The sequence below is a fragment of the Amblyomma maculatum genome, chromosome 1, assembly GCF_055883805.1.
Source record: "Amblyomma maculatum isolate TAMU_Amacu chromosome 1, ASM5588380v1, whole genome shotgun sequence".
Classification (NCBI taxonomy): Eukaryota; Metazoa; Arthropoda; class Arachnida; order Ixodida; family Ixodidae; genus Amblyomma; species Amblyomma maculatum.
In genome coordinates this window covers 279,497,129-279,513,686 of record NC_139344.1, presented here as the reverse complement: position 1 = coordinate 279,513,686, position 16,558 = coordinate 279,497,129, and the positions used below count along the sequence as shown (strand labels likewise).

The 16,558-nt window shown below is 45.0% G+C and overlaps 1 protein-coding gene across 1 annotated transcript; it reads left to right on the top strand.

Moving 5' to 3' along the window:
* Positions 1–14,483: 14,483 nt before the first annotated feature.
* LOC146206653 (uncharacterized) lies at positions 14,484–16,210 on the top strand. The gene has a single exon (XM_084587052.1). The coding sequence runs from the start codon at positions 15,039–15,041 to the stop codon at positions 15,987–15,989; it is 951 nt and encodes a 316-aa protein (XP_084443178.1). The 5' UTR covers positions 14,484–15,038; the 3' UTR covers positions 15,990–16,210.
* The last annotated feature ends 348 nt before the right edge of the window (positions 16,211–16,558 follow it).

Here is a 16,558-nt window from a genome sequence, read left to right as displayed (position 1 = left end):
TGATCATAAACGTATTAGTCTGCAGATGGGGCCCTTGATGAAAAGAGAAATGGAACTTAGACAAAACGTAAACGCAAAATTAAACGACGATCAAATAGCGCAGATAGCAGCAGACATAGAGGAAGCAATAGAGAGAAGCCCCATGGAAGACTGGGATTATGAACAGGTAGAACTACTCATAAGGAGGAAAATTCAGGAGGTTAAAGTAGCAAACCGCTGGAATGGAAAGAGGAAGCCACGGAGCTGGTGGAATAAGGAAATCAGGGAAGCTATTGAACAACGACGGGCTGCTTCAAGGGAACACCGAATGGCAAAGAAAGCACAGGTATCTCAGGAGGAAATCGACCAAAAATGGGAATCATATTGACAAAAGAAACTTCAAGTGCAGGCCCTCGTCCAAAGTAAAATAAGACAGTCCACCGATCGCTGGATGGCTGATATACACGATGCCTCTAGAGGCGGAGCAAGAAAATTCTGGAACCATATAAGCTGGCTAGGGAAGAAGAATCAAAGAAAGCAGGATCGGATTCAAGATAACGAGGGAAATTGTTTAAAGGGAGATAACGCAGTGAACTACATTACATCAGTTATAGCCGAGTCATTTAAGAGCGACGATAGGGTAATCTCCGCAAATCAGGAAGCAACACAAGGTAGCAGAATACAAAGCAGTTTAGAACTGACCAATCTAAACTGGAAAAAGGCAGAAAAAAATATTCCTAAAAACACATCTACAGGAATAGATGGAATTCCGATCAAGCTGATTAAGGAACTCGGTCGAAAAAGTAAGGAAACGTTGTTAAAAGCTTTGGAAACAGTCATAGCGAATAAGCAAATTCCGGACTGCTGGCGGCAGAGTAAAATGAATTTGATTTATATATTTAAAGGAGAAAGGATGCACATAAAATCCTACAGGCCGATTACCATAACATCTGTAATGTACAGGTTAGCCATGCAGGCGGTGAAATTAAAGGTGCAAGCATGGGTTGAAAGTAACAAGATACTCGGAGAACTTCAGAACGGCTTTAGAAATGGTAGGCGCTTAGATGATTGCCTGTTCGTGCTTACCCAATGCATCGAAATATCTAGAGTGGAAAATAGACCTTTGTATTTGGCCTTCCTGGACATAAAAGGGGCGTACGACAACGTAAGCAAGGAACTCCTGTGGAACATGTTAAAAGAAGAAGGTAGCGGTTATGAGATAATAGAGTTCCTACAGGAAATATACCGGGATAACAAAGTAGAAATTACGTGGGAAGGGATAAGAAGTACGGAGGATGTCAAAGTATGCAAAGGATTAAGACAAGGCTGTCCTCTATCACCGGTGCTGTTCATGCTTTATATGATAAACCTGGAACGGAGGATACAAGACAGTAACCTAGGTTTTAACCTGTCATATAGATTAGGTGGAAAGGCGGTAGAGCAGCGCCTCCCCGGTTTGATGTATGCAGACGATATTGTGCTGCTAGCTGAGAGTCTGGAAGAATTGCAAACTCTAGCTAAGTATTGCGGAGACGAAGGGGACGCTCTAGGCTTCAGTTTCAGCGCAGTTAAGTCGGGTCTGATGATTTTCAATGACTCAACTGATCAGGGTCTTAAAATACAAGGCCTAGAAATACCTAGAGTAGCAGAATATAAATATCTGGGGGTATGGGTAAACGAAGGATTGGCATACATTGGAAAGCATGAGCAATCACTTAAGGCCAAATGGCGAAGGAATGCCGGGATAATGAAGCATAAGGCATTGTGGGGATACAATAGGTATGAGGTATTGAGGGGTATTTGGAAAGGAATTATGGTGCCCGGACTTACTTTCGGAAATGCGGTTTTGTGTCTAAAATCAGAGGTACAGTCGACATTAGAAACAAATCAGAGATCCGTTAGACGATTAGCACTAGGTGCCCACGGCAAAACTACAAATGAGGCGGTACAGGGAGATATGGGCTGGGCATCTTTCGAAGTACGGGAAGCTCAGAGTAAAATATTATATGAGGAACGCCTGAGGAAATTGGACAGTAAACAGATGGGCAGCTAAAGTATTTAAATACCTGTACCTAAAGCGTTGACTCACAATGGAGGAAAAGAACTAGGAAACTAACTAGTAAGTATGCTAGTAACAAGGACGGAGAAATAAAGAGCATTAAGCAACTGGTGAAAAACACAGAAGGTAAAAATTGGATAAATTCGATGGAAAAGAAACAGAGTGTGGAATTATACCGAAAGTGGAAAATGCAGATCAGGAAGGAAGATTTATTTGATAACTCAAGAGGCAGTGCCCTACTTTTTGAAGCTAGATCAGGGTGCCTTAGAACACGCAGCTACAAAAAGAAGTTTAACAATGGAGATGACGCATGTGTTGTATGTGGAAACTCCAGTGAAACAATTGACCATATTATACTCGAATGCAATGGTATCCATCCGGAAGATGATGCAGGCGCAATCACTGTTTCTGAAGCTCTGGGGTTTAGAGATAACAGTGGCCGGGTGAGTAAACCGGCGGTGGAAACTAGCAAAAAACGGCTGGAAGATTGGTGGCTTAAAAGCAGAGAAGTGACATAATGTTAGTAATGTAGGAGCAAAATTTAATAAACAGAATGATGGTTTAGTTAACAATTCTAAATCAATAATTAAGATATATGGAGAAAAATGAGCATGATAGCTACTGCTACCACTCCGTTTCAAAGGGGACGCTCCTATATTCCATCCATCCATCCATCCATCCATGTACAACATGCAACGTGCTTCAATGTACAACATGTACATGCAACGTGGGAATTGCGCAACAGGCAGACGACCATTGACTATTGTCTAATGTCGCAGGAAGTTTATAGCAAGGTCACAAAAATGGAAATAGACGAAGAAGGGGAGTGTAGTCTGGGAAGTGATCATAAACGTATTAGTCTGCAGATGGGGCCCTTGATGAAAAGAGAAATGGAACTTAGACAAAACGTAAACGCAAAATTAAACGACGATCAAATAGCGCAGATAGCAGCAGACATAGAGGAAGCAATAGAGAGAAGCCCCATGGAAGACTGGGATTATGAACAGGTAGAACTACTCATAAGGAGGAAAATTCAGGAGGTTAAAGTAGCAAACCGCTGGAATGGAAAGAGGAAGCCACGGAGCTGGTGGAATAAGGAAATCAGGGAAGCTATTGAACAACGACGGGCTGCTTCAAGGGAACACCGAATGGCAAAGAAAGCACAGGCTTCTCAGGAGGAAATCGACCAAAAATGGGAATCATATCGACAAAAGAAACTTCAAGTGCAGGCCCTCGTCCAAAGTAAAATAAGACAGTCCACCGATCGCTGGATGGCTGATATACACGATGCCTCTAGAGGCGGAGCAAGAAAATTCTGGAACCATATAAGCTGGCTAGGGAAGAAGAATCAAAGAAAGCAGGATCGGATTCAAGATAACGAGGGAAATTGTTTAAAGGGGGACAACGCAGTAAACTACATTACATCAGCCGAGTCATTTAGGAACGACGATAGGGTAATCTCCGCAAATCAGGAAGCAACACAAGGTAGCAGAATACAAAGCACCTTAGAACTGACCAATCTAAACTGGAAAAAGGCAGAAAAAAATATTCCTAAAAACACATCTACAGGAATAGATGGAATTCCGATCAAGCTGATTAATGAACTCGGTCGAAAAAGTAAGGAAACGTTGTTAAAAGCTTTGGAAACAGTCATAGCGAATAAGCAAATTCCGGACAGCTGGCGGCAGAGTAAAATGAATTTGATTTATAAATGGAAAGGAGAAAGGATGCACATAAAATCCTACAGGCCGATTACCATAACATCTGTAATGTACAGGTTAGCCATGCAGGCGGTGAAATTAAAGGTGCAAGCATGGGTTGAAAGTAACAAGATACTCGGAGAACTTCAGAACGGCTTTAGAAATGGTAGGCGCTTAGATGATTGCCTGTTCGTGCTTACCCAATGCATCGAAATATCTAGAGTGGAAAATAGACCTTTGTATTTGGCCTTCCTGGACATAAAAGGGGCGTACGACAACGTAAGCAAGGAACTCCTGTGGAACATATTAAAAGAAGAAGGTAGCGGTTATGAGATAATAGAGTTCCTACAGGAAATATACCGGGATAACAAAGTAGAAATTACGTGGGAAGGGATAAGAAGTACGGAGGATGTCAAAGTATGCAAAGGATTAAGACAAGGCTGTCCTCTATCACCGGTGCTGTTCATGCTTTATATGATAAACCTGGAACGGAGGATACAAGACAGTAACCTAGGTTTTAACCTGTCATACAGATTAGGTGGAAAGGCGGTAGAGCAGCGCCTCCCCGGTTTGATGTATGCAGACGATATTGTGCTGCTAGCTGAGAGTCTGGAAGAATTGCAAACTCTAGTTATGTATTGCGGAGACGAAGGGGACGCTCTAGGCTTCAGTTTCAGCGCAGTTAAGTCGGGTCTGATGATTTTCAACGGCTCAACTGATCAGGGTCTTAAAATTCAAGGCCTTGAAATACCTAGAGTAGCAGAATATAAATATTTGGGGGTATGGATAAACGAAGGATTGGCATACATTGGAAATCATGAGCAATCACTTAAGGCCAAAGGGCGAAGGAATGCCGGGATAATGAAGCATAAGGCATTGTGGGGATACAATAGGTATGAGGTATTGAGGGGTATTTGGAAAGGAATTATGGTGCCCGGACTTACTTTCGGAAATGCGGTTTTGTGCCTAAAATCAGAGGTACAGTCGACATTAGAAACAAATCAGAGATCCGTTGGACGATTAGCACTAGGTGCCCACGGCAAAACTACAAATGAGGCGGTACAGGGAGATATGGGCTGGGCATCTTTCGAAGTACGGGAAGCTCAGAGTAAAATTTTATATGAGGAACGCCTGAAGAAATTGGACAGTAACAGATGGGCAGCTAAGGTATTTAAATACCTGTACCTAAAAAGCGTTGACTCACAATGGAGGAAAAGAACTAGGAAACTAACTAGTAAGTATGTTAGTAACAAGGACGGAGAAATAAAGAGCATTAAGCAACAGGTGAAAAACACAGAAGGTAAAAATTGGATAAATTCGATGAAAAAGAAACAGAGTGTGGAATTATACCGAAAGTGGAAAATGCAGATCAGGAAGGAAGATTTCTTTGATAACTCAAGAGGCAGTACCCTACTTTTTGAAGCTAGATCAGGGTGCCTTAGAACACGCAGCTACAAAAAGAAGTTTAACAATGGAGATGACGCATGTGCTGTATGTGGAAACTCCAGTGAAACAATTGACCATATTATACTCGAATGCAATGGTATCCATCCGGAAGATGATGCAGGCGCAATCACTGTTTCTGAAGCTCTGGGGTTTAGAGATAACAGTGGCCGGGTGAGTAAACCGGCGGTGGAAACTAGCAAAAAACGGCTGGAAGATTGGTGGCTTAAAAGCAGAGAAGTGACATAATGTTAGTAATGTAGGAGCAAAATTTAATAAACAGAATGATGGTTTAGTTAACAATTCTTAATCAATAATTAAGATATATGGAGAAAAATGAGCATGATAGCTACTGCTACCACTCCGTTTCAAAGGGGACGCTCCTATATTCCATCCATCCATCCATCCATGTACAACATGCAACGTGCTTCAATGTACAACATGTACATGCAACGTGGGAATTGCGCAACAGGCAGACGACCATTGACTATTGTCTAATGTCGCAGGAAGTTTATAGCAAGGTCACAAAAATGGAAATAGACGAAGAAGGGGAGTGTAGTCTGGGAAGTGATCATAAACGTATTAGTCTGCAGATGGGGCCCTTGATGAAAAGAGAAATGGAACTTAGACAAAACGTAAACGCAAAATTAAACGACGATCAAATAGCGCAGATAGCAGCAGACATAGAGGAAGCAATAGAGAGAAGCCCCATGGAAGACTGGGATTATGAACAGGTAGAACTACTCATAAGGAGGAAAATTCAGGAGGTTAAAGTAGCAAACCGCTGGAATGGAAAGAGGAAGCCACGGAGCTGGTGGAATAAGGAAATCAGGGAAGCTATTGAACAACGACGGGCTGCTTCAAGGGAACACCGAATGGCAAAGAAAGCACAGGTATCTCAGGAGGAAATCGACCAAAAATGGGAATCATATTGACAAAAGAAACTTCAAGTGCAGGCCCTCGTCCAAAGTAAAATAAGACAGTCCACCGATCGCTGGATGGCTGATATACACGATGCCTCTAGAGGCGGAGCAAGAAAATTCTGGAACCATATAAGCTGGCTAGGGAAGAAGAATCAAAGAAAGCAGGATCGGATTCAAGATAACGAGGGAAATTGTTTAAAGGGAGATAACGCAGTGAACTACATTACATCAGTTATAGCCGAGTCATTTAAGAGCGACGATAGGGTAATCTCCGCAAATCAGGAAGCAACACAAGGTAGCAGAATACAAAGCAGTTTAGAACTGACCAATCTAAACTGGAAAAAGGCAGAAAAAAATATTCCTAAAAACACATCTACAGGAATAGATGGAATTCCGATCAAGCTGATTAAGGAACTCGGTCGAAAAAGTAAGGAAACGTTGTTAAAAGCTTTGGAAACAGTCATAGCGAATAAGCAAATTCCGGACTGCTGGCGGCAGAGTAAAATGAATTTGATTTATATATTTAAAGGAGAAAGGATGCACATAAAATCCTACAGGCCGATTACCATAACATCTGTAATGTACAGGTTAGCCATGCAGGCGGTGAAATTAAAGGTGCAAGCATGGGTTGAAAGTAACAAGATACTCGGAGAACTTCAGAACGGCTTTAGAAATGGTAGGCGCTTAGAAGATTGCCTGTTCGTGCTTACCCAATGCATCGAAATATCTAGAGTGGAAAATAGACCTTTGTATTTGGCCTTCCTGGACATAAAAGGGGCGTACGACAACGTAAGCAAGGAACTCCTGTGGAACATGTTAAAAGAAGAAGGTAGCGGTTATGAGATAATAGAGTTCCTACAGGAAATATACCGGGATAACAAAGTAGAAATTACGTGGGAAGGGATAAGAAGTACGGAGGATGTCAAAGTATGCAAAGGATTAAGACAAGGCTGTCCTCTATCACCGGTGCTGTTCATGCTTTATATGATAAACCTGGAACGGAGGATACAAGACAGTAACCTAGGTTTTAACCTGTCATATAGATTAGGTGGAAAGGCGGTAGAGCAGCGCCTCCCCGGTTTGATGTATGCAGACGATATTGTGCTGCTAGCTGAGAGTCTGGAAGAATTGCAAACTCTAGCTAAGTATTGCGGAGACGAAGGGGACGCTCTAGGCTTCAGTTTCAGCGCAGTTAAGTCGGGTCTGATGATTTTCAATGACTCAACTGATCAGGGTCTTAAAATACAAGGCCTAGAAATACCTAGAGTAGCAGAATATAAATATCTGGGGGTATGGGTAAACGAAGGATTGGCATACATTGGAAAGCATGAGCAATCACTTAAGGCCAAATGGCGAAGGAATGCCGGGATAATGAAGCATAAGGCATTGTGGGGATACAATAGGTATGAGGTATTGAGGGGTATTTGGAAAGGAATTATGGTGCCCGGACTTACTTTCGGAAATGCGGTTTTGTGTCTAAAATCAGAGGTACAGTCGACATTAGAAACAAATCAGAGATCCGTTAGACGATTAGCACTAGGTGCCCACGGCAAAACTACAAATGAGGCGGTACAGGGAGATATGGGCTGGGCATCTTTCGAAGTACGGGAAGCTCAGAGTAAAATATTATATGAGGAACGCCTGAGGAAATTGGACAGTAAACAGATGGGCAGCTAAAGTATTTAAATACCTGTACCTAAAGCGTTGACTCACAATGGAGGAAAAGAACTAGGAAACTAACTAGTAAGTATGCTAGTAACAAGGACGGAGAAATAAAGAGCATTAAGCAACTGGTGAAAAACACAGAAGGTAAAAATTGGATAAATTCGATGGAAAAGAAACAGAGTGTGGAATTATACCGAAAGTGGAAAATGCAGATCAGGAAGGAAGATTTATTTGATAACTCAAGAGGCAGTGCCCTACTTTTTGAAGCTAGATCAGGGTGCCTTAGAACACGCAGCTACAAAAAGAAGTTTAACAATGGAGATGACGCATGTGCTGTATGTGGAAACTCCAGTGAGACAATTGACCATATTATACTCGAATGTAATGGTATCCATCCGGAAGTTGGTGCAGGCGCAATCACTGTTCCTGAAGCTCTGGGGTTTAGAGATAACAGTGGCCGGGTGAATAAACCGGCGGTGGAAACTAGCAAAAAACGGCTGGAAGATTGGTGGCTTAAAAGCAGAGAAGTGACATAATGTTAGTAATGTATAGAACAAAATTTAATAAATAGAATGATGGTTTAGTTAACCATTCTAAATCAATAATTAAGATATAGGGAGAAAAATGAGCACGATAGCTACTGCTACCACCCGATTTCAAAGGGGACGCTCCTATATTCCATCCATCCATCCATCCATGTAGCGCTCTGCTGGTTGAGGGGTTGTGTTCGTGCGACCGTGGCCTTCTCGCTTTAGAAAAATGCACCGTCTTCATCCACACTTTTTAGATTTGCATGTGGCAGCTATGCAGAGGTTGGATATATTAGCAAGTTGTGCTACTACTGGTGCTATACGATAAGCTAAGAGGTTTCTAACTGCAAATGCGTGTCCGATTTCTCTCCGGCGCGTCCTTGGCGAAAAGTGAATTAAGGCGCTTAATTGTATCAAAATGACTGCGGCGTTCGATAGCCCCATTTTCTGAGGTTTGTGATTCACGGCCGCGATGACAGAGACACGTAGGCTTGCGCGGGTAACGTGTAAAGCTGTATCCGTATTCCTAATAGGCCGCAGCTGTCAGCACGTACCTTTTTGTCGCGCCTGCCTTCTGGATCGTGAATTTACTGTCGATGCTGTTTATGGAAGAAAGGTGTATAAAAATTGCCACAATGCCACAAGTCATTATTGGACACATCTTAAAAGCTTGCAGTTGAGCATCCTCCGTCCATTATCAGCAGTTTAATCTGAAAATCTTCAGATAACTGCACAATTGCGAATTAGCTGTATTCGTTCTGATCGATAGGGAAGGACCTGATAGGAGCTCTAGGAGTGTGAAAACAAGCATTTAATAGGCATCTCGGCTTGATGAACGGCGGCTCCACTGCTTCCTTGACAAAAAGTACACACCCGTGTTAATATTTACTGAGAGAGGCGAGGCGTATATGTTCCAAGCATCCGATTTCTCGCTGGAGCGTGCCTTTTACTACTCCGAGTGCATCATTTAATTTGCTGCCCGAATGCAGTTCATGGCACGAAAAAAAAAAAAAAAAAAACTCCGTGAACATATATTTTCGAGAACCACTGTATACGGCGCAAATTTAAGAAGACGACACCATAAAGATAAGGAGAGCACATGCTCACATAGTGTCTTTTTATTTCTTGTGTTCTCTTCTTTGCGCCGTATACAGTGTTTCTCGAAAATGTGTTCACGGAGTGTTTTTCTTTCGTGCCATGGGGGGGGGGGGGACTGCATTACGAACACAAAAAAGAAAAGGACGCAACATGTATCGTGTCCCTTTTATTGCGCCGTGTACAGTGGTTTTCAAGTCATGAATGATCGCCCCACAGGCCGTCATATTTTCGAGATTGCTCAAGAAGCAGTAAAGCTGACAATAGGTGAGTCACCATTGTCGCGGAAAGTTTGTGCCGAGTAAGCTGTTTGCTCCCGGCGACGCCGCGTTAGCAGGCTTTACAAGATTCGCAATTCAATTTCATTAGACTCTATTTAGTAACATAGTACTGTGAAATATTAGCCTATAATCACTTCAGCTATAATATGGTGGCTGTGGTCAACAGATATACCAGCGCATTCTTGACGCTTAGTAATGCGTTGAATAAAGTTATTTCCTAACTACTGGTCCTCCTTTTTGTTCACAATCCTGTCTGGCTTCGTGCTTCCTTGATGCAGCATGTCGACAATCCGCCCTGCTTGCACTTCCCCTGGCTTATTGTTTCCACAAGGCCATAGAATGAAATACAATTAAAAAACTAGGCTGGTGTACGTGTCAATGATGTGATCAGGTCATCGTGTATTTATATCCATTAGGAAGGATTTATATTCGCTCCAATTATTTTCCAAGAGCCACATATCTTTCGATTCGTGGCGCCTTTCCCGTAAGCGTGTTCGGCAGCCTAGCAAAATGGTTTTGTCGTCGGGGTGGCATCTTCGTATCAGAAGTCACAATTCGTTGGGTCGCATCGCCCACCGCAAAACAAAACCTCCGCAATGGCGAGAATACAGCAGCGAAGGGGAAGGCAGGCAAAGGCAAACGGCGCCGCGCTGCTACATTGAAGGTGGCGGTGGCGGCCCCCTGCGGAGGCGCACAAAACTAGAATTTGCTGACATAGGCGGCGTCATCGCAATGTATGGCGCCGGCTGAGGAGTGAGCCCACTACCCAATAGAGGCTTTACAAAAGTAAAATCAAAAGCAATCACTGACGGACTCCACAAGCGACGCGGCCTCCATAAATAGGGCGCGCCGCGTCTGTCTGTTAAAGGGGTCATGCAATGCCTAAATTGGGGTAAAGCAAATCGGTCGAGAGATAGGTACTCCCTCACAGGTCAATTCACCGCAAGAATATTTTAGCTAGCTTCATTAACACCAGAGATATCGGCGATTAAAAATGGCGCTCCTCCTCGCTCCCCTCAACTCAACACTCGGAGACACCAGAAAAAAAAAAACGAAGAAAACAGCTCGGGAACTCCGCCCCGCTAGCCCCGCCCACGAAGCGTCATCGGATGACGCTCGGTTCTCAGACTTCCGGTCGTCGCACCTGTTTTCCCCGAGCGTTGCCCATGCATTCACGGTCTCTGCCTTTCCCGTCCCGTCTGCGTTTGCATAGCTTTCAACCTTGTCTGCTGTCTTCCTCGACCGCCGGTTTATTCAGTTTCTTGACCTCTCGGAATTGTGTGCGACAGCAGCCCGAACGACTCGGGTCGTTCGCGAGCGCATACCTGCAGGTGGGAAGCTGCTGTCCACGCATACCGGCGGCCGCCGCAGAGGGAGCACTTTCCTTCATATCCCTGTCCCATTCAGCGCAAATTAGCGTGCACTCCTGCCGAGCACGTCTTTCTACAAGACCGCTTTCTTCTCTCGCGCTGCCTGGGTCAGTCTCTTTGGTACCGTCTTCTCCGGTTTGACCAACGGCGGCCGGTGACCCCTCGCGGAGTTGACGCGATAGCATCGACTCTGCATGGATGCTGGCAGACGATCGAGCGTGCGAGTTGCCCGTGTACAAACATATGTCGTCGTCGCTTTTAGTCCGGAGCAGCTTTCATTATGGTCGGCGAGAGGCATCTCTTGTGCATAACGAATGGAATGTATACGCGTACGTATCACCGACGAGAGCACGGACTGATTATCGCTACAGAGTTTGGATATCGGATGACAGGTGAGCACGAATTATTCGTCCGCGAATCTTAAAATTGAGATTAACAAAAAGGAAGTGTTTTTTTTTTTTTGACGTCCTTTCGCACATCGTTTAGGAAGTGCCAATGCACAACGTACACGCGTGTTTATCTCATGTGTACGCATCGTCCGAGCCAGGATCGACGGCGCAAAACATCAGCAAAGCAGCTCGGCACATTCAGTTCGGCAGCGCAGGTTGTCACTGATTTTCGCAGCGACACGCAAGAATCGCGCACATGAGCATGCGAGCGGCTACGCTAGGGGCGCAGCGAAGCGGGTGATTCTAGGGTGCCTGGATGCTCTCTCTCACCCCCGCTCCGTTCAGGGTGGGGACATTCTTAAGCGTGGCCCGCATGGAGCGTTTTTCCGGGCGATTCGCCGGCGTCGACGGCAGCGGAGCGTTTTTTTGCCGCCGGAGAGGACGATTTTGCCAAATCGTCGGGATCTGGCTGAACAGATATAAACGCCGACGACCCGCCGACGCCGGAAGTCGTCAGCGGCAGAGGGCCAATGAGAGCCGGAGCAGCCGTCACGTGATTCCGGTCGGAGCCACGCCCACGTCGGCCGAGAGAGACCCGCTCGCGACAGCGGAATGAACGAAGGGGTTTGGCGCTCCGACGGCGCCGAGGGTGTCGGGTTTCTCGGCCGAAACGGCCGAGCAGCAATGTAGTCTTTTGGAATCGCTCCGCGCACGAGGCGACGACAGCAAGGTCCGGGCATCGGGCACCGCGCATTTCCTTTTTTTTTTTGGTTATTAGGTTAGAGTTCGGTGAAGGTGGGGCCGTCCGCTGGGGCCACGAGTGTTTACGCTGAGCTCGGAGGTTGTTTATAAGCTGCTAGCCTTGCCAGCGGACCTCTGATACCTCCTTTGTGCTATGGCTTCTGTATTTAGATCTATAGCTGTTGGAAGTGATGCCTGTGCCTGTTTACTTGACACACCTGACCAAAAAGAAAGAGAGGAAACCACAACTTAAAGCTCGCGGCAACAGGGAAAACAAGATGTGCGCGACCTCGACGCACGGCCGGATGGGGGCGCGTGCGTCGCGCAACTGGGCGGCAAAAAAACGCCGCTCGGCTGCTGACCATGCGGGAGTGAAATCGTTGACGCCGGCGCGGGCGTCGGGCGTGCGACGCGTTTTCGCGTGCAAAAAACGCTCCATGCGGGCCACGCTTTAGAAGGAGCTGTCGCCGCCTCGACCGGTTTTCGTAGCCGCTGTCCGCCATTGCATAGCCCAGTCCCCACGGAAGCAGCACGTGTGAACTTTGCGCGGCCGCCTGGCTGTGGTTTTCGGCGCAGAATGCCTGGTTGCTGCGTGCCGTTGTGCACGAACCACTCCAGAAATGGTTGGAGAATGTTTCATTTTCCAACAAAACCGAAAAGAAGGCTCCTGTGGATTGTGAAAGTCAAGCGCGACAAGTGGCAGCCGACAAAGGGATCGTGCGTATGCCAAGTGAGTATTGTGCCTTCGTTTTTCGTGTCTACAACTTATTGCCGTGCACGTGTAGTAACCGCTATTGGAGTCTGTCCGTTTGTGCTGTGCAATGTGTGACGCCCGGCAGCCTGTGCACTAAAACGCAATAAAAAGGCTGTCATGTAACGAATGAGTTTTCTATGCCTGCATCATGAAACTGTACAACGCCGGAATCTTTCGAGGGTGCTAAATATGTTGCATGTGAACCAAGTACTGAAAGAAATATGCGTTGATGATCCATATCGATATTATATTAAAAGCTTCACTCATTATGTCCCGGTTCTGACATTGCCTGCAGGCCCACTTTGAAGAGAACAACTTCGAACAAAATCGGGCCGACGGCTGGAAGAAGTTGAAACCAAATGCTGTGCCAACCGTATTTCCCTTTAACGGTAAGTACATACAATACTTTGACATCAGCGTTGCATTCATAAGGCTGCTTGCCGTTGTCGTATTTTGACGAATGTCAACGGCACTAATGTGCTAGGGCTTGTAATTCCAGGCTTAAATCTAATTCCGGCAACGGGCATTCTTATTTGCACCTTCAACTTGTTCATTATTATTATTATTTATTTATTTTTACTTTACTAATATTATTATTATTATTATTATTATTATTATTATTATTATTATTATTATTATTATTATTATTATTATTATTATTATTTCTGCTGTTGTAGCCTTGCCGCGGCAGAGGAAGCCACCGAAAGAAAGGATGCGACCTCCTGTGTCATCCGTGGCATGTGAAGATGAATCTTCACTAACAGCTGCCGCCTCATCACCTGAAAGCAAGGAAACAGCTTCAGCGTCCCTCAAAAGCAGCAATGAACTACCTCCAGGACATGACTGCAACCCAAAAGCAGCCAGCCTGAGCCTTTCGCCAAGTGACAGAAACAACGCGCAAAGCTCGGCTTCTGCTGCGCTGTCTACTGGAGTACATGACCAACAATCTGCTAATAGCTCCTGCGCAGAGTTAAATAAGCAACTGGCAGATATGACGAGAAAATATAACCAGCTCCATGAAGCGCACAGCAAGGCAAATACAACCATTCAAGGCCTTAAAAAAAAGTGAATAAGCTGGAAAATAACTTAAGAAAATGTTGGAAAGCGCATGAAGTTCTTGAACAAAGATCAAGTGGAAGCACTTTCACGAAACAGTAACCAGGGGAGCACATGGTCACCACAAACAATCCGGCAAGCACTTGAGATTAAATTTGCATGTGCAACCTCATAAACAGTTAGGAGACTTGGGTAGCCACTTCCGTCCAGTAGAACTCTTGCGCGTCGCCTACAGGGTCTGAAGTTTACGCCGGGGATAGGTGGTCGACTTGCTTAAGGCATGGAAGACGTTGAGAAAGACTGTGCCCTTTTTCTTGATGAAATGGAGATCGCCGAGGGATACGAACTTGATCGTGCTGGAGATGTTGTGTATGGGGGAAAAACTTTGCCACTGAAGCCAGATGAGCCTGCACACCATGCCCTCGTATTCATGATGGGTGGCCTCACTCAGAGATGGAAGCAAGTAATCGCATATCATTTCACTGGAAGCCACGTCGATGGCTTGACCCTCAAGGAGTGCGTTCTGCAGATTGTTGAACTTTGTGCCGACATTTCGCTGAGAATCCGCGTCGTGACTTCGGACATGGGAGCTTCAAACCGGGCGATGTGGCGGGAGCTTGGATTTGCGAGTCACAGAAATTCTCATACTGTTTGCACAATATCACATCCTTGCCTGGAAGGTAAGGAGCTTTTTTTTACAGCAGGTGCAGCACATGTTCTAAAAAATATCAGGGGACAACTTCTGAATTCATCTGTGTTTACTTTAAGTGATGCAACTGTATGTGAACATGGCTTGCCATCTAACGAAGTAAGAATAGATCATGTACGCGCTGTAGTACAGTATGACAGTTACAAAGAACTTAAAGTAGCTCCAAAGCTCTCAGAGGCGCATGTTACTGCCGGCCACTTCACTAAAATGAAAGTAGGAGTAGCTGTACAGTTTTTCAGAGAGGCTCCATCCGCAATCCGGTATCTGTGAGGCATCAAATTCTGGGCCCGGAAGCTGAGACAACCGCGTGGTTTCTGGAACTAATTTCTAAATGGTACACGATTATGTCTTCACGACACCCATCAACGGCCCTAAGCCTTCAAAACATGGAGAAATACCATTCAGCTATCAGCACACTTATGCTGGCACTTGATACCATTCAAGGTATGAAAGCAGGCAACACGCCTCAGTGGAAGCCATCTCAAGCAGGTCTTATGATTTCTACAACCGTCGTTCTTCGACTCCAGGACACGCTCTTGAAGGGAGAAGGCAAATTTTTTTTGACTAGTAGAATACTCCAGGACTGCCTGGAAAACCTATTTTCCGTCGTACGTCTCAGGAAACCGGTTCCGAATGCCTACGACATGAAGTGTGCATTGAAGCTTGTTTGCGTGAGCCAGTTTTTGCACACACCAACGACAACAAACTATGAAATCGACGATGGCCAATACCTTGTTGACATGCTGTCGAAAGGCCTGAAAGAGCAGGCTGAAGCAGAAGTAGAAGGCATTGACGACGCGGAGATATTTTTCATTGAGGAGCTACAATCAGCTGATTGCGCTATTCTTTTCCACATTGGTGGGTTTCTTGTCAAAAGCATTGTCAAAGCGTTTGACTCCTGCGAACAGTGCAAGACTGCAGTCTTGGGATCCAAAAGCAGTGAGCATGCATATTTAACAGCGCTGAAAGAATATGTTAGCGATGGGAACAACCTTCACTATCCAAGTGGTCCAGTCATGAGCACCCTAAAGTCTTGCGAAGAGCATTTCCGCGGCATCACCGCTTGGACTGATAGCGCACTCACCATTAAATCGCCAGTGCAGGCAATAACAGCATATCTGAGCAAGATGTTGCGATTCAATCTGGAAACATGCGAACAGCACAAGGAAGCAGTTCAGAAGATGCTCGTTTCAAGCTACGCGAGACTGCGGTTACGCATACACCTTCGTCAAATTGGGGCAAGAACAATTAATGGAAATGCAAGTAAGACATGTGCAGGAGTCAACCTGCCATAAGCTCAGAAAGTGTCATGTTTTTCTCTGTACATAGCCACATTATATGTTCCTCCATTTTGGTTTAGGAATAGTGTTTCAATGTTGTCTGCTTTTGTCAATTTGGGATTCTCGTCATGCTACACATTTTCTATTGTTTTCTTTTCTGTAATTATTTGCATTTTATACTCAGCTCATTTCCCCTTCTGGCTCACTATCTGTTAAACGAATAAAAGCTTTCAAAACATCGCTCTGTACGTCTGTTCTTTTAAACTACGGGTGTATCCGGAACTAGCATGATAATAGCTGCTGAAGTATATTCCCCAACACTGATGTCAATACCAGTATTTACATCTATTAGGATTTTTTTATTCATACAATTCAAATTAGCATTTTGATGCTTCGTAATGGCACTTCAGTAAAAATTTAAAGAATTCAGCCAGTTTGCTTTGGGAACGTGTAACATCTAGAGTTCGCCTATGCTACAGGGAGTAAGTCCACACCATGTCAATAAGGATCATCTGCCATGCGCGGCGCGAGAACACAGCGATTCACGTCTCGTACTTTCTACGCGATCATTTCCTACCTGGAAG

What these genes read in the sequence shown, in the direction of transcription:
- LOC146206653 (XM_084587052.1), top strand. Translation starts at nt 15,039, where the DNA reads ATGTCTTCACGACACCCATCAACGGCCCTAAGCCTTCAAAACATGGAG.